Source organism: Salvia splendens, chromosome 21 (genome assembly GCF_004379255.2).
Source record: "Salvia splendens isolate huo1 chromosome 21, SspV2, whole genome shotgun sequence".
In the NCBI taxonomy this organism is placed as follows: Eukaryota; Viridiplantae; Streptophyta; class Magnoliopsida; order Lamiales; family Lamiaceae; genus Salvia; species Salvia splendens.
This window is the reverse complement of record NC_056052.1, coordinates 22,693,187-22,716,850: the sequence shown is the minus strand read 5'-3', so window position 1 is coordinate 22,716,850 and position 23,664 is coordinate 22,693,187. Positions and strand designations below refer to the sequence as shown.

Sequence of the window (23,664 nt, the reverse complement as noted above, 5' to 3'; positions counted from 1 at the left end):
TTTTTTTTTAATTTCCCAAAATATGTTTTTTTTCCTTTTCTTTTTCTTTTCAATTTGTCAAATAAGATTGTTAAATGTATATAAACTCTTTCCATTTTCTACTTTTACCTTTTTTTTGGGTCCAACAATGGTTTTAAACTCTCACGATTATAAATTGCAGATTATTTTCTTTGATTTATTAAAAGAAAGTTTGAATTATTAAGAAAGTAAATAAAAACCATCAATATTAATATGTTACTTTTCGATTCTAAAGATAGACACGGTACGTAGATGCATTTATCTTTACTGTAAAGAGATACACTTACCGTAAATCTCTTATATCAAGTGTTTTAGTTAGGTGTTTTATGATTAGATATGTTTCCCAGTTTCAAAAACTGAGATGAGAGAGAGACCAACATCTCTTACTTCAAGAAGACACATTATGACACGGTAATCGTGGGAGATTTTAATGATTTAATGCTGTGTTTGAATAGGGAGGGGGAGTGTGAGTTATGAAAATGTGTACTTAAACATTTTATTACACTCATTCCAATACCTCCCAATAATATTTTGGAAACTACTAACGTGGTGTGGTGGTCCTTCTTTTCACAACGAATCATCTCCTTAATTGATTTTTTTAAGTTAGAGTATTTCTCTTTTTCTAATTAAAATCAGAAGCATAAGGAAAGGACTCTCTTCTCTTCCCGCCTTCCGTTTTTCTGTTATGATCAATTACACCACCTCACTCCTCAAATCATTAGTATGAATTCCCAATGCTTCTCATTTTTTTTATTTTTTAACCGATTCCATGACCATTTGATTAAGAAATAATCGAGTCCCTTAACACTTGATCACACTCTTGGATCGGCTGAGGTAGCCTTTTAATTTTAAGTACTACTAATGAAAATTCGTGTAATTATCAACATTTATTTGAAGTGCATACTCTATGTCCCAAATCACTGTCTGTAGGGAATTAACCATCGTAGCTTCTTTAGCAATTAAATTGTCATTAATTATTCAGTACTCTTAGGCTGAAATTATCGTTGATCTCCTATTTCAAATGTACCACGTCAAGAAATTAAATACTCACTCCACATTCTTTATCGTTTTCATTACTTTTAAAACTTTTAACTTTCTTTCAAGAGTTCTTTTCTCCATTAAAAAAATATAACCGACTCCGACAACTACACGACCAAATACGTATCTTTATACCAATCCTAAAATGTATACTCTCATCAACCAAATCCCATTTCATCTCTTCAAACAAAAGCAAAATAATCAATACTAATCTTCATCGGAGGAAGAGCAGTTTCCGATTCCTCCATATTGTGCTACAGAGAAATCAATACTATATTTTATTGCAAACGGTAATTAAATAAAACTCTCTGCGCATTTTTCGGCATTACCATTTTCTCCGATCCTATAACATACCGATTTCAGTGTAACTTCTCAATACTCTCTGAAAACCCAGAACCATCAAGCTCACTCTCTCTCTCTCTAGAAAGTTATTGATCTCTTCTTTTGTAGCAGTCGTAGCAGTATACAAGGCGTAGACTGCGTGGTTCTTTCACTTTGGTCGTTTTCCCTTTGAATCCTCCTTTTTAGGGTATTGTCTTTTTTGTTTGTCAGATTTTTGCAAGCGTGGGTTTGATTCTCTCTCGCTCTTTAAACTTCTCTTTGACGCCATCTTTTTATATCTCAAACCAATCTCTCTTTACTCCCATACTTTCTCTTGTATGTTCAACAATGGATCATAGCATACTCTACAACCCAGTCAAATACACCGAGCACAAAAAAACCACCACAAAAATCATCAAACCCTCAAACCAAAATCCAAGAAATGTCCGTATCACTATGACCGATCCCGACGCCACTGATTCCTCCAGCGATGATGAAGAAGAAGACGAGCTTTTCCACCGGCAACGCGTCAAGAAATACATCACCGAAATCAAAATGGAGACAGCTGTGATAAGCAGCAGCGGGGAAGTCAGCGCTCTCCGCCCCAAGCCCAGGCCCATGAAGAAGCCCAAGGAGGCCGGGGCGAGGAAGTACAGAGGCGTGCGGCAGCGGCCGTGGGGGAAATGGGCCGCTGAGATTAGAGACCCCTGCAGAAGGGTCAGGCTCTGGCTAGGCACCTACAACACCGCCGAGGAGGCCGCCATGGTCTACGACAACGCCGCCATTAAGCTCCGTGGCCCGGACGCTCTCACAAACTTCACTCCCCCGCCGTCGGTTTCGGGATATGACTCCGGTGACGAGGCGCGTGTCGTTTCCTCTCCGGTTTCGGTTCTCCGGTTTAAAAACAGTGGCTCGAGTGAGAGTGCTGAACCGGCCTGTCTAAGTAGCCAATGTAGTGAGTATTCCGAACCCGGTCCATCTGAACCGGTTTTTGGCTTAGTAGATGGTCTGAACCGAACCGGTCCGGTTCGTAACGAATTCGGCTTGGAGATGGTGGAGTGTGAAGGTGAAACGAGTACTGTGCCGGATTACTGGAACGAATATTTGGCGATGGACGTTCTGGTTTTCGACAATTTCTTCGACTTGGGGCTGCAAGAGGAGGAGCACTTGTTCGGGGACGAAGCAAGTTGTTTCGACGATCCTCCGTCGCTCGGAGTGAAGTTCGGAGATGTTAATGATTCGTTTATGGAACTTGGCTCAATCGATGTTGAAGATTATTTTGGTTTTGGTGGCTCAGATGCAGTCTTAGCAATATAACAAATGTTCAAAAAAATCAAATATGTTTGAACATAGTCGGATTGCCGATTAAATGGCAAATTTTGTTATCTTTTTCCGACTGTCGGCTTGTATTTTGTTTTAATTAAGTATAGTTAGTATCTAATTTTAGATGTATCGATCTCCATTCAAAATGAAAATGGAGGTTTAGTTGAGTCATGTATTAGGCTTGATACAAATCGTGAAACAATAAATTGGATTTGTTTTCCCACACTCACGTGTGTTTTTTGATGTAACAAAATTAGGCTGCCAAAAATGACATTTTCGTTTTGTACACTATATCTTCTTCGTTTTGATTTTTGCTGGTAATAAAAAGATTTTGCAACGATATGTTGATGTGTTGAGTTGCAAAGATTTTGTACATGTGTAAGAAAGAAGGACCGTATCTTTCATTTTCTTTTGTGCAAGATTTTGTAGTGATGTTTAACCAATATTAAACTTCTTCTATACTTAATTTTCTTTAAAACCCCAATAAATTATGTCTTTAAGGTTGGTGTGGTTTTTTAATTTTGACTTTGTTGCTGTTTTGCATTTATTTCAAATTTAGTGATTGTATTCATTTTCCACTTACTATGGTTAAATATTACTAGATCAGCGTGAATGTTAAATGGGTGGGCACCAGTTGCTCTGTATCGGGTCGGGTTATTTAATTAATTGGAGAAAAAGAAAAAAAGTCTGAGTTATTTGTTTATTTTTTCGTAGATAGGGAAATGATATTAATTCTATACAAAAAATTACTAGTATATACATATAAATAAAGATCACTAACTTACATTTCACTCAAATAAGAGAATGTATGTAGGTAGAGTAGGAGGTTGTAACCTTTTTTCAAAAAAAAACGACTAATAATTATTTTTTCATTTATCTTCATGATGATTCGAACATGGCCTATTAATTGAAAAAAAAAATGTTTTACCAACTAAGTTGCGTTTTATCGTCAGTCAGCAGGGAGATTGTAGCTTGTAATCATGGTTAATGCACCATAATTACTACTCTTCTTCCGTTCATGAAGTGAAATTTTAGAATAAGATTAGTTTTGTTATATTTCTTCAATTTTAGAACTAAACGAGGTTAATGATGAGCTATGTGATAATAAATCAGTTGGACTTGCAGGGCATTATAGTCATCCAACCGACAGCTGGCATTTACTGTTTCATAATGAAGACATATTCAGCAATTAAACGATAAATCCGTACAATAAATGGAAACAACCAATCTCTGAGTGCTTAATTGTTTTTGGCATTATATATTAGTCCATTTTTACTGTTCGTGTACATTCCCTGGGCCTGGACCATATATGTACTCTGTATTCTCTGAAGCAGAGAGTGAGGGCACACAAAGAGAAGTAAATGTTTTATGAAATCCACAATCACAACATATTTTTTGCTGCTGCTCTCTCACTCTCATTGCAGTCTTGGTCCCTCTGAAATTTGCCACATTTTTGGGTGATTTAGTATAAGTCGTTGAAATTGGTACCTCAACTTGATCATCCTTTTATTTATTTACTTACTTACTTTCCACTTTATGAATGAACCGTCACTACCGACCATACTCACCATATTGTTATTACACCTGTCTTCACATCTCGTTTCTAACTTTGTTTTTTGGGTTTCCATATTTTCCTATCCACTTCTTGCATCCTAATCAGTTAGTGACGGAGCCAGAAAATAATATTAGGGCGAATTGTAAAGGAAAATAATATTAGGGCGAAAATATCTCTGGGATTTATCAAAATTGCTGAGCCACCTACATTAATTAAATCCGTGTAGAGTAGCCATTGATCAATGCAAGAGTCACTGTCACACAACTCCAAAATGGACAACTCTTTTCTGATTAAGTATGCTAAAAATGCTTAATTGCCCCTAAACTCTCTTCAAATATCTCTTAAGCATGTGGTTTACTTTGATTTGCACACATGAATTGAATAATCCCTCATTAATATGCCAGGTATCATCATCTGAAAATAATCCTTCGTGGTGTACGTACGTAGTCACCTCGAAATTACTAAGTTAATCTAGAGAGAACATTACAATAATGTAAAATAAAGGTCAGAAAATTTTCACTATTTGTTGATCGTATATTGTTTTAGGAAGTATAAATAAATTTTAGAATTGCCCATTCGAAAAAAAAAATCTGATGGCTTGACAAAATAGAGAGAAGGGAAATATGTTAGGTGGAATATCTAGGCTTACCCAACTTTTCTTTTTCTTTTTCTTTTTCTTTTTATCTCCTTTTGTTTTTCCAAAAGATGCATCTCTAAAATTAGGACTTTTCTTTCTTCAAATAGAAACGGGAAACTAATTTCTTGCCAAAAGCTATTTTTAAATAGAAATGCTTATGATTAATAAGTTAACTACTCAATACTCAATAATGTCAATATTCTCCAATATTCAACATTGCAAGCTTGGATTGTTATGCTCGTTATAAAAAAGTTGAAGGTTAAGCTAGATTCAGTATTGTTGATATGATGCCAAATGTTTGGGTCGAGCACGAGAAGCTCGCGGTGCAACTTAATTTTTTTCTCAATGTGTCGGGGGCTCATGCGAGGTGGGCTCGAGGGATTGCGTTGAAATTCATCTAGGCTTTGCTAGATCTTCTTGTGCCCTATTTTGACTTGTTTTAGTATATGACTTTTTCCCATGAACTTGCAATTTGTTAGTTTGTTTTAAAACAACAATTCGGCCAAATTAAAGTGTAAAATATCATTATAGGGTGTGGTTAAGAATAATGAAAGAATAAATTAAAATAATTAAGAGAGGGAGGCCAGCATATCTTACTTCGTTGTACGAAGAAACTGGTTTCAAATGTTTCCTTCAATTTGTTCGCATCAAAATGCGAGCTTTGCCATTCTACAATGTGGTGGCCCTTCTTTTCACAATTCCTTTTTCTTTTTCAATTGTGATTAATTACAGAAGAAGCATTGGGATTAATCTCATTTATTGATTTTCGATTTCTGTTATGAGCACTACCTGAATTGGAATTGAATTGGAATTGGAATTCTAATTCAATTCCAAATCCTATGTTTGGTAAAATGAGAATTGATAAGAAATTGAATTGACATGTTTGATGAATATACACACAGTGCACACACTACACACATGTCTCATATTTCACACACTTCACACATTTCACATTTTACACACACTACACAATTTTACACACTACACACATTTCACACACTATATACATTTCACATATTTCACACACTTCACACATTTCACCCACTGCTCTAAAATGATAGTACTCCTTTTGGTATTATTAATCATAGATGAAAACTTTTGGGCATTTGAAAGAGTTGAAAATTAGTAGTGTGTGATTAATATATATTCTCATTCGGATATAAAGGGTAAACGATGAGATATAATCGATCATTTATCCTAAAAAATATTTAAATAATACTATTAATATACCCAACACAACATCATATATACAAGTGGCTCTTTACTCCTATATACAAGTGGAGTATTAATTACTTAAATTGATCAGCTACTATACATATATACAATTTGCGCTTAACATAACTTTCAAAGTGCAAAGACATGACGAGTATAACAAGCTGATTTTCCACTTAAACCAAGGGCATCTAGAAATTGATGACAATTTATTAATTATTAGATCATCTAGTGCATTACTATATACTAATTAAATAATGAATTTAAAATGTGTTGGAGTTGATGCTCATTTACTTAGCTACCTCTCTAGCTCATACTCTTCATGCATACAATAAATTGGGAAAACACTCATGGATTCTGTAAAACGTTCGATATAAATAAAGATAACTAAATTGTAAACTAATTTATAGATACTAATAAAACAAATTAATCACCTTGAACGTATACACTAGTTATAATTTTGTCGAGCTCTACGTATTTATGTTCTCTGTTTTTTGGCTCAATGTGACGAGGCAAGCCAAACTCCAATAGTGTTAGTACTTCTTTGAAAATTTATTTCTGTAAACTTTCTATTCACAAATCCAACTAAATTCTCATTTTCTAAACCATGGGATCCATCATATATGTTAATTGGGGATTTTAATGTTGGAATCAAATTAATGATTCACACATAAATCATACAAGTTGAAAACGATCGATAAACATAAAGCGGAAGCTTACATGGATTCGAATTCATGTTGTTCTTGAGATTGGTGATTGGCCTTCCAAGTATTAACGCTTTTCACAGATTCTCTGTAATCTGGAAATCTTGAGTTTCTGAATTGTCTTTCGGAATGGGATGAGATTGACATATTTATAGCGTTAATAGTTGGGGACCATAACCGCAAATTAGAGAATAAGTCCCTAACTTTATTATAACTCTAATTTCACCCATAACAAAATTAAAGTTATCCAAATTAGTATCTGCACAAAAGTCCTCATACTTTTATAGATGATCGTTTGACCCTATAAGTTATATTAACTTAGTAGATCACGTAATCGGGTCATCCAATAAATAGTCATAAATATTATACAATCTTTAGACGATTATGTTGGACCATATTAAAATGTTCCAACAATCTCCCAATTGGGCCAACATAAAAGTCACCAATTGATTGTTCATTACTGAAGTTGCGCGCTTACTATTTATATTAATCATCTTTACCGATCCGGTCTACTAAACATGTTAATATAGAACCAAAGAAGTTTAAGTCACAACACGTATACATGACTAAACTCATCAGTGATCACAAATATCAACACATCAAGCAACACAAATCAAAATATGAGTGTACAGCATGAAAATTACATGCTATGTGATCTTTGCATGTCTATTTTCAACTGGTCCTCTGAAACTGTAGTGAGATCAGAAAATACCAAAGCATAATTCAAAGTAACTAAAACCAAAGTAACTAAAGTGTGCACTTAATAATTGAAATTCAATATCATTACATATATGAACATAAACTCCCACTAAACCAAAGCATCACAAGGTCGAACACCCATGTGAAATACATGCTCATGAAAGACCGAAGGCGGTAAACCTTTAGTGAAAGGATCCGCAAGCATGGAAGTTGAACCTAAGTGTTCAATTTGCAATTGTCTACTCTGAATTCTATCCTTAACAGCAAGGAACTTGATGTCAATGTGTTTGGACTTCGACGAGCTCCTGTTGTTGTTGGAGTACATGACTGCGGACTTATTGTCACAATATAACTTGAGTGGTCTTTCAATACTATCCACAATTTGCAGTCCTTGAATAAAGTTCCGCAACCATACTCCATGTTGTGATGCCTCAAAGCAAGCTATGAATTCTGCTTCCATTGTAGAGGTGGCTATCAATGTTTGTTTAACACTTTTCCATGATATAGCCCCTCCGGCTAGCATGAACACATAACCTGACGTGGATCTACGACTGTCTTGGCATCCCGCGAAATCCGAATCAGAATACCCAATGATCTCAAGCTGATCCGATTTCCTATAAGTGAGCATATAATCCTTTGTTCTTTGCAGATACCGCAAAACACGTTTGACTGCTTTCCAATGATCCATACCGGGATTACTCAAATATCTACCTAGCATGCCTACTATGAACGCAATATCCGGACGCGTGCATACTTGTGCATACATAAGACTTCCCACAGCCGATGCATAGGGAAGTAATTCCATTTCCTTTCTTGCAAGCTCATTTTCGGGGCATTGATTTAAACTGAATTTATCACCTTTAGCCACAGGGGTATCTCCTGGTCTACAATCTTTCATGCCAAATCTTGCCAACACTTTATCGATGTAGCTCTTTTGTGATAATCCAAGTACACCTAGGGAACGATCCCGATGTATTTGGATTCCTAATACAAAAGAAGCATCACCAAGGTCTTTCATTTCGAATTTTCTTGAAAGAAATTTCTTGGTGTCATGTAATAAATCTACATCATTGCAAGCAAGTAGAATATCGTCGACATATAGAACCAGGAAAATGAATTTGCTCCCACTGAACTTATAGTATATGCATTCATCAACAGGATTCGTCTCAAAACCAAATGAGACGACAACTTGATGAAATTTAACATACCATTGACGAGACGCTTGTTTAAGACCATAGATGGATTTCTTAAGTTTGCATACCATCTTCTTTGGGTCACCAGACACAAAGTTTTCAGGTTGCACCATATAAATCGTTTCTGTAATGTCGCCATTAAGAAACGCTGTCTTTACATCCATCTGTTGTAGCTCCAAATTAAAATGAGCCACTAGTGCCATGATTATTCTGAATGAGTCTTTCGTTGAAACTGGAGAGAAAGTCTCGGTAAAATCGATGCCTTCTTTTTGAGTAAAGCCTTTTGCTACAAGACGAGCCTTATATCTTTCCACATTGCCTTGCGAATCCCGTTTGGTCTTAAAAATCCACTTGCAACCAATGGGTTTTGCACCTTCAGGCAATGGGACAAGATCCCAAACGTCATTGCTTTGCATAGACTTAATCTCTTCAATCATAGCATCGATCCACTTTTGAGCATTAGAGCTTTCAATGGCTTGACGGAAGGTGACTGGGTCATCTTCCATCACTCCAATGTCTACCTCATGCTCTTGGAGATATACAATATATTCATCCGTAGATATTGCAGGTCTCCTTACTCTAGTGGATCTCCTAAGTGGCACTACTTCATGATGTTCTTGAGGAGGTTGAGGTTGTTCTTCATGTTGTTGTTCGGGAGGCGGAACAGGAATTACGAGAGTGTCGTCTTGTTCTGGAATGAAGGGAAGTGAAATTACTTCCTCTTCAAAGACAACATTCTTCATACCATCTTCCCCCCCAAACTCAACTTCCTCAAAGAATCTTGCATTATTCGTCTCGAAATATGATCTAGTTGTGGGATCATAGAACTTGAAACCCCTTGACCGCTCAGGATAACCTACAAAGTAACAACTTACCGTTTTAGAGTCCAATTTATGCTCGTTTGGCCTATAAGGCCGAGCTTCTGCTGGACAACCCCAAACATGTAAATGACCTAAGCTGGGCTTTTTGCCCGTCCACAATTCATAAGGGGTTACGGCAGTTGCTTTAGTAGGTACACGGTTTAGGATGTATGTTGCGGTCTTAAGTGCCTCTCCCCAAAGGGATTCTGGCAAAGTAGAATGACTAATCATGCTTCTAACCATATCCTTGAGGGTTCTATTTCGTCTTTCAGCAACACCATTCATGGTAGGACTACCAGGCATTGTGTACTGGGGAACGATTCCATATTCCTCTAGGAATCTGGCAAAAGGTCCTGGACGTTGTTCACCGAGCCGTCATATCTACCATAGTATTCTCCACCACGGTCAGATCTGACGTTCTTAATTCTTTTGCCAAGTTGGTTTTCAACCTCGGCCTTGTAACTCTTGAACGTATCCAGTGCTTGAGATTTTTCACTTATTAGATATAAATAACCATATCTGGAATAATCGTCTATGAACGTAATAAAATATCGTTGACCATTCCAAGAAGCAGTAGGGAACGGTCCACAGATATCTGTATGGATAAGTTCTAAGACGTCTGTAGTCCGATTGGCTTCAAATCTCCTAATGTTTGTTTGTTTCCCCTTAATGCACTCAACACAGACTTGAAAGTCTGCCATATTGGGAATGGTAAGAATTCCATCTGACACAAGTCTTTCTATTCTCCGTTTGGAGATATGACCCAAACGTTTGTGCCAAATTGTGGCAGAATTCTCACTCATTAATTTACGCTTTGTACCTTGTGAGTTCACATGCAGGGCTTCATTAAATGAAGTAATAGTATTAAGCAAATAAAGATTATCACCATAAGAAAGAGAACCGGTGCCAACCAAAGTTGAATGTAGATAAAGACTAAATTTACCATTTCTAAATGAACAAGTATAACCGAATTTGTCCAATACAGAAATAGAAATTAAATTCCGTCTAAATGACGGTACAACAAAAGTCTGTTCTAAATCCAAATAACAACCAGTTTTTAGTAATAATCTAAATGTGCCTATTGCCTCCACTTCAACTTGTTTGCCATCGCCCACATAGATGAATCTTTCAGCATCAATCGGCTTTCGGCACTGGAGGCAACCCTGCATGGACACACTTATGTGAGTAGTAGCACCAGAATCTAGCCACCAAGTATGTCCAGGTACAGAAGCTAAATTAACTTCTGAACAAACATAAGTGAAAAATGTACCCTTCTTCACGCGCCAAGCGTGATATTCTTCACAATCATTCTTCTTGTGTCCATCTTTCTTGCAAAAGAAGCAAACTGAACCTGATCTTTCCTTCTTAAACTGTTTTGCAGATGGACCCGCAACATTTCTGGAGGAATCGGGAAGAATCCTCTTCCCTTTAGCGAACTCGGAAAGAATCCTCTTTCCCTTGTCCTTTCCTCGTTTCCCCCTATAGCTTGTTGCTAAGTGAGCACTTTCCGTCTTACTTTGCTTCAACCTCTCTTCCTCTTGAACACAATGAGAAATCAACTCATTCAATGACCATTTATCCTTCACAGTATTGTAACTAACTTTGAAGTGATCAAATTGATGAGGAAGAGATATCATAACCAAATGCACTAGTTGATCATCACTGATCGTCAAATTAAGTGCCGTAAGCTTTGAAGCAGTGTTTGACATTTCCATAATGTGCTCCCGAATTTCCCCTCGGCCATTATACCTCATAGTCACAAGTTTATGCATCAATGAAGCCGTTTCGGCCTTTTCATTGCTTGCGAAATTCATATCAATGGCCTCGAGGAATTCCTTAGCAGTTGCTTCTTTCGGGACAGTACCGCGAAAGTTTTCAGGGATGGCATGTTGCATAATCATAAGACTCATGCGATTGGAGTGTTCCCACCTCTCAAAATTCCGTTTATCCTCATCGGAACTTTCATCAGTAAGAGGGGCGGGTTGCTCCGTCCGAAGTGCATAGTCTAAATTTGCAATCCCCAAACCAATCAATACCTTGCTTCTCCACGATGCATAGGTATTGCCTTTTAGTACAGGAATGGAATTTAGAAAACCAATAGCAGATTCTTGAGCTAGCAAAGAACAAAATAACAAGTAGGACAATAATTAGCTCACGTAAATAATAAGTAAATAAATTAAATAATGACAATTCCCATTTCAAGAAGTCGGCACAACATTAAAATTTCATCTTTGGACAAAATAATAACTTGCAAGTGACATCTTAATACGTAGTAATCAAATATAGATAATCATTTCCTGTCAAACAATAAGTCTTCCTTTGGGCCGACTTAGTGTCCACAATGACTTAAGGATAATCTCATATTATTACCACAAAGTACACAAGAAACACGGCCAAATAACAATCTTCCTTTGGGCCGATTAACTATTCGCATGTATTTCAAGTATACAAATAATACACATTCCAAATAAAATTAATCTACACATCAGAGCCCACTTTGGCGAGTTAATGCTTTAATTAATTTATTTAGAATGATAAACAACAAAAGCTTTAAGTCATTATTTAATTAATTACTTAATAATCAAAACAATTAAATGCGATTAATTGTTTTAAGTAATTGTTTGTACAAGTTCAAACAAACGACTAATAAATTAAAATTAAATAGCAACAAATTTTGTGGCCCAATAAAAATTAAATCACGGCCCTTAAAAAAAAAAATTATAAGTTGCCCAAACATTTTATAAAACTATGGACCGAAGACAAGAAATAATTGGCTACTGCTGACGGAAATTAAAATTGCAGCAGTCCCCAAAGTTAAGAAACTAAAATCAGTTTTTATAATAGGCCGTCGCGCCGTTTCATGAAAATAAGGCACCGTTTAACCACCCTAACCGCCGTCAACCGTTGCAACGTTGCCGGAGACTTGGCGACGTCGCCGTTCACCGGAATAATTGGACGGCAGTCAGTGAAAACTAAATTTTGAACAGCAGATAAATAAACTTTGATTTCATCAAAAGTCTTAACAGATTCAAACAATTTCGCATGAATAGAACACAGTTTCGAATTTTCATCCGAATTAATCACATAATTACCGAATCCAACAAAAAATTATAAATCAACGAATTATCAATTCGTTCCAACATGTATTGGCTCTGATACCAATTGTTGGAATCAAATTAATGATTCACACATAAATCATACAAGTTGAAAACGATCGATAAACATAAAGCGGAAGCTTACATGGATTCGAATTCATGTTGTTCTTGAGATTGGTGATTGGCCTTCCAAGTATTAACGCTTTTCACAGATTCTCTGTAATCTGGAAATCTTGAGTTTCTGAATTGTCTTTCGGAATGGGATGAGATTGACATATTTATAGCGTTAATAGTTGGGGACCATAACCGCAAATTAGAGAATAAGTCCCTAACTTTATTATAACTCTAATTTCACCCATAACAAAATTAAAGTTATCCAAATTAGTATCTGCACAAAAGTCCTCATACTTTTATAGATGATCGTTTGACCCTATAAGTTATATTAACTTAGTAGATCACGTAATCGGGTCATCCAATAAATAGTCATAAATATTATACAATCTTTAGACGATTATGTTGGACCATATTAAAATGTTCCAACATTTAATTCTCTTTTTTCTTCAAACGGAAGTTACATCGGTATAGATAGATAACAATTGATTGATTTTAGAGCAATGAAATTCGTTAATTCTTCCAGTCATTTAATTATTAACGGTTTAAGTCATTAGAAATAATGTAATATATTTGAACTTAATTATATTAAATACGACATATATAAAGTCCGAAGTTCATGTCACAGATGACAATTATGCCTACTCTGAAGATTAAGTATCACTATAAAACGTGAATTTTACGAATCACATTTTCTATTTATCTGATATTATATAAGCTAATGTCTCGAAGGACAAAAAGTTAACAGATTATTATGTACTTATATCCACTGGCGGATCCAGGTGGGGTCGGGCGGGGTCGGCCGACCCCACCACCTGCCACGGAGTGCACCGGAAAGTTACTTTCTTCAGCCTCCGACCCTACGGCATTTACGTCTCCGCCCCCACCTCACGTCCTCACGCTGTGTGAGATGATGAGGAGACTGATCAGAGAGAAAGGAAGGAAGTGAGGCAGCCGGATGGGTAGACTGTTGTCGAGAACGAAGGAGTTGGAGGGGAAGAGTCCTTCCGCGGTTTTTGTTTTCGAAGAGAAAGAGGAATGGTATTGGCGATGTCATTATTGTTTTCTCATCCTTATATTCACTCGTGAAATAGAATAAACCGGCATCAATAAATTTAACTAAGTTTAAAAGATTAAATATCTTAAATATGTTATCTAATTGTAAAATGGGCTTTGAAATATTTTCTTTATTTGAATTAATTCTTAGAAGTCCATTAAAAATATTTTCCCATCTTATCAATTAATGTTAAATAGTAGTAGTAGTAATATTTTTTTACAGTATATCAAAATCAATTTATCTAAATTAACCACCTACTTATATAAAGTAAATATTTCTTAATTTCTTCTACTCTTAGTTTTATAATTTAAATTTTCAACCTTATTATTCATATTCAATTTTTTTAATCTTTAAAAATTTGGTATGTTATAGAAAAATTATGCTATGTGTATGTCATTTTTTTTGTCAAAATACGTAATATAACATAATTGTTCTCTCTTACTTTATTATTTATTTGCATCTTTGTTTATCTAAGATCATATTTTATTCTTTCTTCAGTTAGCTCCATAAACGTCTTTTTCTTAAATTTTGTATCCAAAAGAAGAGTCTCGCTTATAACAGGACGAAGAAAGTGGAGTATGTTGTTTTAAGAATATCGATACTCGCATGAATTATTTATATTAAAAAATATATTTATAAAAATAATTAATTTAAACAATTATTTTAAATAAATATTTACTATCTTGTTCGACCCCATGATAATTTGTTCCTGGATCCGCCATTGCTTATATCTTAAAAAATTAGACTACCATGTATACCAAACGTAAGATATACTTATTATATTATTAGAAATGAGTCACTCACCTCTTAAAAAGCTCATAAGGAGGAGGGTTATCCAATGAGGGACAAGATTTAAGAGTTTTAACACACCCTCTCACGCATGAGTCGGAATGACACATCGGACTTCCATCACGTGGGTAGGCAAGAGAAGAGATAAAATTCATCATCGACTTGCGTCCGCTCAAATACCATATTAGAAATGAGCCACTAACCTCTTAAAAAGCCTCATAAGGGGGAGGGTTATCCATATTTATATAGATGAGCTAAGATCATCATCAAGTCGATGTGAGACAAGATTTAAGAGTTTTAATAAATTAATAAGCAATTATGTATTCATAAAATAACCAACACTTCTAAATTCGTGTGTTTATAAATATGAATATATGATTTGTTACATGTTCACTTAATTAGCTATAGAATATATAAATTACTCCATCCGTCCCACAAAGATTGTCTCACTTTGACCGGGCACGGGTTTTAAGAAATGTAATAAAAAGTGAGTTGAAAAAGTGAGTTGAAAAAGTTAGTGGAATATAAGTCATACTTTTATATATTAGTATATATTAGTTTTATAATAAAATGTGAGTATGAATGAGTTAGTGGAATACGAGGTACACTACCAAAAATGATGAAAAATGAAATGAGACAAACTTTGTGTGACGGACGAAAATGGAAAAATGAGACCATCTTTATGAGACGGAGGGAGTAAGACCGATTTTGATTAATAGCAATAGTTAACTTTTTAATCCGTACAAATTTAACAGTCTTGAGCCCATGGTTTGACGATACATTACATACACAACTGGCGATTATAATACAATTAATTAAAGATTATAGTAGTAATTTATAAGTTAATAAAACGAAACAACAAAATGTACTCCATAAATGAGCAAGAGTTGTCACGTGCGCACTGTACATAATAATAGTAAAATTGTTAAAATTCCAACTCATGTGTATTCTGTTCAGTTATCATGTGCGGTAAAAGATTTTTTCCCCACACATGCACTATTTCACGTGCCAAATTATACTCCAAAAGTAGAAAAAAAAGTCGGTTACTTTTTTTTAACCAAACAGACTTTTTTTATTAACCACCCACTCATAGTAGATGGAGAAGACGTCAATGCGGATCCAAGATAGGGGTCAATCAATTCCATCGTCGACCATATAGTAAGATCCTTTCAACGAATTGAGATTGAAGTTCACTTTCGTTATTTATCGGTTATTTATAGGTGCTGCAATATTAATATTTAAAAAGCATACTGTTATTGTAAAATAGAGTAACAACTCCAGACTTTAAAGGCAATTTACCAAAATAAAAAAACCAGGCCCTCTAAAAGTATGTAAGTTTTCACGAGTGTATAAAATTAGTTTAGTGTGCGTTGTTTGTTTGGGCCATATTCAATTAGGTCTCTTAAAATTACACGAGTCTTCTCAAAATATATAAATATGGCTCATTTTAAAAATTCATTTCACTACTGAGACACATGTGTTTGTTATATCAATAATAACGTATGCGTTTGTAATACTCATACCAAAGTTTCAAACAAAGTGTTAGGCATTAAACGATTCTAGAGAAAAATCTATGGTTGAGGGGAAAAAAATCAGAAAATCTCAAAAAATTGTATATTTATAGACAACTTATCTTATTCTAAATAATATCGTTTTTGCCATTTAGAGAAAATTTAATTTTAGAAAAAAAATAACAAAAGACTAAAATTCGTGAATTTAGATTAAAAAATAAAAGTTTGAAAAAAAATCAAAATAAATTCGTATAGTTACATGGAATAACATTTTAGTAATATAAGTAGGGTGAGCAAAATGGAATGACAGCGAATAATCGAATTGTTGAACTTGAGTGCGATTTGGTTTGATTTTCTATTTTTTTACGAAACAATTCGATTATATGGAAAATAGAATTTAATTGGTTGCTAAAAGTAAAAATAAAAAACACTTGACATTGGTCCAATCAATTTTTAATTATTCTTTTTTGTTGTTCTAAAAATCCGAAAGGTACACCGTACACATGACACCACTAATCTCAATTCAGTCATAAGAATTCAAATATAATCCCTCAGATAGCACTCCACTTGACTAAGCTTAAATGTGAAAATAAATTGGTTTATGATAAGAAAATGATAAATTTAGTAGATATATTATGGAAAAATAATTCATAGTATTAAGAAATAAAGAATCTCTACTTAAATCTATATTTTTGCTCTTGTAATTTGATAATTTGGACTATATTTATAGTCCAAATTATTTTTTTGAATCCTTAAAGTTTGAGTTTGAGATTTAATTGATTATAGACAAATATTTTTGTCTTTCAGAGGTAGGCTTACTGATGATGGGTTAAACATGGGCAGTGGCAAGTTTGATTATACTGTGAGATTGTGAGTTGGTTACGAACCTAATTGTGTATACTCTCGATCATTCGAAGTAAGATCGATTTTGCCTGTGAATAACAGGCAATACACGTTGTAGCGCGTAAGATACACGCGTGTATGTAAGTGTTTTGTCTTTGTAAAATCGCAGTAAAGTATTTAGTAACTTTTTGTTTAATGAATTATTGGTCCAGATTTGGATTTTATGGTAAAGATTCAATTTCTTAAAATAATCATATTTCGTAACAACTTCATCATTACATGTTTAATACGGAGTAGATAATTATTCATGTTTCACACATCCGCATTCCTATTTTAAAATGGATGTTTACCCTAGCTTTGTCTATAAATACATATTCACCGACACACAGGTAGATTGTTTTTGTCGTGTCAGGCGTCCCAGAGTATTTTTTGTTATGTTTTTTTTGTCGATTGTTGTTGCTTTTGATTGCTTTTAAATTGAGTAGGTGATTAGTGTTGTTTTGCGTTTTTCTATTTAATTAGAGTTCTGGTTTATTTTCTTTGTGGATTTGTGCGATATATTTCTTGACTGTATGTCACAAAATTTTACTTTCAGTATATATGCCGACTTGAGCCTTTCATCTCTTAATCTAAAACATCAACGCATATGCACGGTTCAAGTTTGATAGAAATATTGAAATTAATTCTATATTCCACATTTTATATATGGTATGTATATCTCTAATTATCTGCAAATTGGAAGTGATTATATGCATTAATTTAAATTGCCACACAATTTTGTTCAACGGCGACTAGAATAAAGATAACTTTTCCACCGCCCATCTTCAAATCAACTCATATCTACTCAAAATTAATGCTTAACAACTTTATTATTCGAGATATGTGTTTGTGAATTTTGCTGATCTGTATATGGAACGAATCATAATAATTAACAAATTACAAAAGTCTGTCTGAAATTATAATACACAACATTCCAATTAAGAATTAACTCTTCAGTTTAATTTATAGACTTACTCCCTCAATCTGTAAAATAAAATCACATTTTGATTCATGACAAACATTAGAAAATGTTAAATAATTTTAGTAAATTGTTAATGGAATATAAGTCACATTTTTTTAAATTGTGGATATCCCGAATATCAAAAGAGACTGAAATTTCATTTTTATGAGATGGAATATTGATGGAGTACGTACTAAACAAGCCCAACAGCAGTAAAGCCCAAGACAGAGTATCAGTTCGGCATGACTAAAGAGTATCAGTCCGGCGTGACTAAAGAGTTCAGTTCGGCACAACCAAAGAGTTCGGCCCCAGCCTACAGCTCGGTGAAAGCCAACTCATCAAGCTCTGCTCTCAGGTCGGCATCAAGCTCTACTCTCAGATCGGCAAAAGCTGCTCGGCAATAATTCAGCAGTTCGGTCTCAGTATTCGACCGAACTAGGAGATAGTGGACTCATGCAAGATTTCCACCTCCACTACACCGACGATCTATTTAGTGGTGTCAAGCAGTCATTAACTCATGCAGGATAGTGGACCCATGCAAGGTCGCCACGATCTCCACGACATCCACTACCTAATAAATGCTGCATGCCACGATCTTGGTTCACTGTATAAATAGAACCTAGGTCAGATAGATAAGGTCTTCTTCTTCGGTTAAATTCTAAAAAGCTCTCTAGAGAGAATATCATAAAGCAGGCCAGCGTTGTAAGCTGTAATTCGCAGATCAAGCAATACAAACCTGCCCCCATTTCTCCCCGTGGACGTAGATTTACCTCAGTAAATCGAACCACGTAAAATCTCTGTGTCGATCTTCATTTATTTCCTGCATTTACAAACATCAAAAATTCGCCGCTTCATCACTGGCGCCGTCTGTGGGAAACAGAGAACCAAATTTGTGATAAAGCGAGTTTTTGATCCTCTTCTACCAAAAAAAAAAATGCATACCAGATCACATAACACCCGTGCCTCCGTCCGTGATAACCATGAGGAAGCTAATCCAGCAGCCCATAGGCCTGGAAAGCAGCCTCGTGAAAAATCTACTTCCAGTTCTCACGGAGAAGGAGCAAGCCGCTCAAAAGGTCCACACACCGAGTCTTCCCAGCAGCCTGATTTGAACGAGGCTGTCAAGCTGTTCTTGGCCGAGAAGCAGGAGGAGTTCTTAACCTTCCTGCAGAAGAGCCAACAGTCGGAGAAGACAACGGCGGATTCTCCCTCCTCATCCAGACATGAAAGTCATTACCGCAGTAGTGACGTGTCTTCCAGGAGAAAGAATCCTCAACCCCGACATGTTCCTCCTCGGTACCGGAACCACAGAACTCCATCTCCTCCGTACCGAAGAGATGTCGGGTTCGCCATGTACGGAGCATTAAAGACTCCATTCTCGGACGACATCACCCGAACTCCTTTGCCGCGGAACTATCGGACACCGTCAATGACTTATGACGGGCTAGAGGATCCTCATGACTTCTTGGGACGCTATCAATATAATATGGCGAACCAGGGTCTCAATGAGGTCCACATGTGCAAGCTGTTCCCCGAGCTGCTCATCGGGAACGCCAGAAGGTGGTTCGACAGCCTTCCTCAAGGCAGCATCAGATCCTACCGAGATCTCATGGATGCTTTCCACAGGAGGTTCTTTCAGAAAGCGGAAGCCCGAATCACTTCGGCTCAGCTGCTTTCTATACGTCAAGGTCGCGACGAAAAGATCAGCGACTTCCTGACGAGATTCCATAAGGAATGCCTACAAGTAGATAATCTCAATGATCTACTTGTCATCTCGGCATTCCAAAATGGAATCCTGCCCGGAGCTCTCTACAGAAAGCTCGTGGAGTGCGGTCCGCAAACAGCTCAAGAAATGTGGGACATTGCGGACCAGTTTTCTCGTGCGGATGAGGCAGACCGTCGAAAACGGTCGTTAGACAGCTCATCCCAAGGAGACAAAAGGAAGCCCGATCAAAGCGACCAGGTGCTTCCTCGCCGAACTCCTTTTGAAAGAATTCAAAGGGCACCAGTACAAGGCAGATTGGGTCCACGTCTCAATCCTGAGAAGCCGCCCGCTCAGTTCGTACCATTAAACAAGTCAAGAGCGGAAATTTTCGAACTACATTCCGATATGTTCGAAAAACCAAAGCGGATGACGAAATCAGCCGCACGGCGACTTCAGGATCAATATTGCTCCTTCCATCAAACCCACGGTCACGATACCGAGGAGTGCCGAGATTTGGCTGCAGGTATTGATGTTCTTGTGAAAACAGGAACGTTAAAAAAATACCAAAGCAAGCAGCCGAAAAAGAACAAAAGGCAGAGAAGTGCGAACTGCAATCCTCAGGATCCGAAAAGGCATGAGGATCCCGAAGACGACGACGAGCCGCAATACGATGGAGTAATCCTGACTATTGATGCTCTCCCAGCCGGGAAGACTAAGTCGTCCCTAAAAGCAGAACGCAGAAGTTCCAATCAAGAGGAACCAACACATAAAAGGCTGAAGAAAGACGAAATGATTACATTTTCAGATGCCGATCCCGTCCCAGCCATCTCTCCTCACCAAGACGCTATTGTCATTCAAGCCGGGGTGGCAAACAAACTGATCCACAGAGTATTTGTGGATACAGGAGCGTCAGTCAGCATTCTTTTTAAAGAATGTTTCGATAAAATGGAAGTGGATCCAGCTCGGCTCAGTCCGGCTCCACTTCCTCTGAAAAGTTTCGCCCAGGAGGACACCCGCCCTGAAGGTATTATCAGCCTTCCGATCACGGTGGGAAAAGCGCCTACAAGCTCCAATACGATGATCGAGTTCTTTGTGGTGAAAGCTCGGTCCCCGTACAACATCATCCTGGGGAGAGACTGGCTCAACACAGTTCGGGCCGTTTGCTCTACTTATCACCTCACCATCAAGATCCCCACTAAAGGTGGGATAGCGGTCATCCGAGGTGATCAAAAAAGAGCAAAAGAATGTCTGCAGATTGCGCTTAAAAGTGCCGAGCAATCAGTTCGGCACCATCAAGCATAGCAATCACAGCAACCGGAGTCGGAGGCAAGCGAGATGACCGAAGTCACTTCAGAGCCGAACTCAATGACCGTTCAGTTATACGAAGATGATCCATCCAGAACGGTCAAGGTCGGCTTCGCAGGAACGCCTCTACTCCGGGAAAAGACCATTCAGCTCCTCAAGGAGTACAAAGATGTCTTTGCATGGTCTCCGTTGGACATGACCGGAGTGCCCCCCGAGGTAATCACTCATCGGTTAAATATTGATCCTTCGGTCCGGCCGATAAAACAGAAGAAAAGACTCTTTGCGGCAGAAAGAAGCCAAGTCATCCATGACGAAGTCCGCCAATTACTAAAAGCGGATGTACTATTCGAGGTGAAATATCCTTCCTGGGTGGCCAATCCTGTGATGATCAAGAAAAAAGAAGGAGGATGGCGGATGTGCATAGATTTTACCGATCTAAACAAGCACTGTCCTAAAGATTGCTATCCCCTTCCGAATATAGATAAAAAAGTAGAAGCTTTGATCGGCTTCGAAATTTTCTGTTTTCTTGATTTATACAAAGGATATCACCAAGTGTTGATGGATGAGAGTGACGCTCCGAAAACAGCTTTCATTACCGATTTCGGCATTTTCGCTTATAAAAAGATGCCATTCGGTTTAAAGAATGCCGGAGCCACTTATCAAAGGATGGTAGACAAGCTTTTTCGGCACCTGATCGGAAAGGAGGTCGAAGTGTATGTTGATGATATCGTCGTCAAAAGCAAAAGCACTTCGGAGTACGAGCACAACCTCAAGTCCACTCTCAACGTGCTCAAGAAAGCCAACCTCAAACTTAATCCCCAAAAGTGTACCTTTTTGGTAGATTCGGGAAAGTTTCTGGGTTGTTGGGTTTCAAAGGACGGACTCAAGGCAAACCCTTCAAAAGTTCAAGTCGTTCAAAACATGGCAATGCCGAAGTCCATACATGACGTGCAAAGGCTAACCGGATGTCTAGCCGCACTGAATCGATTCCTTTCCCAAGCAGCCGAAAAGCAACTGCCGTTCTTCAAAGTGTTGAAAAAAGCACCAAAGTTCGAGTGGGGAGCCGAGCAGAAAAAGGCCTTTGACGAGCTCAAAAGTTATCTAGCCGAGCTTCCTATTCTCTCTGCTCCAACCGAAGCCGAAGTAATATTCTTATACTTAGCGGCATCAGATCAAACCATCAGCGCGGTGCTTGTACGAGAAGAAGGCCTAAAGCAGTTTCCCATCTACTTTACAAGCCGAGCATTAAGAGGTCCAGAAACAAGGTATCAACCTCTGGAAAAAATTGCTCTGGCGTTAGTAAATGCAGCAAGGAGACTGCGGCCATACTTCTATGCTCACAAGGTATGCGTCTTAACCGATCTGCCTCTTCGGCAAGTTTTGACCAAGCCAGAAGCATCAGGCAGAATCGCCAAATGGGCCATAGAGCTGGAAGAACACTCAATCGAGTACCTACCTCGGAAAGCCATCAAGGGACAAGCCTTGGCAGATTTTCTTGCAGAGGCCAAGTTCGATCAAGCAATCCCTGTCATTGCCGAACAGAAAAAGTCTGCCAATGCCGAACCAGCACAGCCCTTGGAATCCGAAGTAGAGCCGCCAGACTGCTGGAGCGGATTCGTAGATGGAGCTTCAAACAAGATGGGAAGTGGAGCTGGTATTTTACTCGTCGCTCCCGACGGACACGAGGTAACCTACTCACTTCGGTTCCTATTCCCCACTACTAATAATGAAGCCGAGTACGAAGCCCTCCTTGCCGGACTTCAGTTAGCGCAAAGTCTGCTCGTCAAATCTCTCAAAGTCCATTGTGATTCACAAGTCATAGTAAATCACATGTTGGGTACCAGTGAAGCCCGTGACGAGAGAATGAAGAAGTATTTGGACAAAGCGCAAAGCATCAGCCGAAGTTTCTCCTATTTTCGGATAATCCGCGTTCCCAGAGCGGAAAATAGCCGAGCAGATACCTTAAGTAAGTTGGCCTCAGATCCGAGCTCAAAGGCGGAAGAATTAATGCATCGAAGCATTGATGAAGCCGAGGTACATTCAATATCCAGCTCGCCGAACTGGATGACGCCGATCTTGCGGTATCTGGATCAAGGACAATTGCCCGAAGATAAGAGAGAAGCTCGGAAGATCACGTGCCGAGCACTTCGGTACGAACTTCATGAAGGAGTCCTCTTTAGAAAGTCTTACCTCCAGCCGTTATTGCGGTGCGTAGGACCAGAAGAGACGGACTACATCCTCAGAGAAGTTCATGAAGGATCGTGCGGCAGCCACATCGGAGCTAGAGCTTTAGCTAAAAAAGTTCTAAGATGGGGATATTATTGGCCAACCTTGGTACAAGAAGCAGTGCAGCTCGTCAAGACATGCCCGAAGTGCCAAATCCATGCAAATATCCCAAGGATGCCGCAGACCGATCTATCCACTATGCAAAGCCCTTGGCCTTTCATGCAATGGGGCATAGACATAGTGGGACCACTTCCTCAAGCTCCTCGGCAAATGAAATTCCTAATCGTTGCCGTGGACTACTTTACAAAGTGGGTGGAAGCTGAACCATTAGCTACGATAACGAGCTCGAAGGCATTGGATTTCGTCTGGAAGAACATAGTGTGCCGATTTGGCATACCCCACATCCTCATCTCGGATAACGGGACTCAGTTCACCGACAAGACGTTCAAGAATTGGTGCCAA

General features: G+C 37.7%; 2 protein-coding genes across 2 annotated transcripts; one reads left to right on the top strand and one right to left on the bottom strand.

The window, feature by feature from the left end:
* Nucleotides 1–1,418: 1,418 nt before the first annotated feature.
* LOC121783963 (ethylene-responsive transcription factor CRF4-like) lies at nucleotides 1,419–2,923 on the top strand. The gene has a single exon (XM_042182147.1). The coding sequence runs from the start codon at nucleotides 1,726–1,728 to the stop codon at nucleotides 2,692–2,694; it is 969 nt and encodes a 322-aa protein (XP_042038081.1). The 5' UTR covers nucleotides 1,419–1,725; the 3' UTR covers nucleotides 2,695–2,923.
* Nucleotides 2,924–10,481: 7,558 nt separating this feature from the next.
* LOC121784388 lies at nucleotides 10,482–11,821 on the bottom strand. Its single transcript, XM_042182535.1, has 3 exons — nucleotides 11,809–11,821; nucleotides 10,831–11,673; nucleotides 10,482–10,723 (listed from the first exon to the last, which is right to left on the bottom strand). The coding sequence occupies exons 1-3, from the start codon at nucleotides 11,819–11,821 to the stop codon at nucleotides 10,695–10,697; spliced, it is 885 nt and encodes a 294-aa protein (XP_042038469.1). The 3' UTR covers nucleotides 10,482–10,694.
* Nucleotides 11,822–23,664: the final 11,843 nt, after the last annotated feature.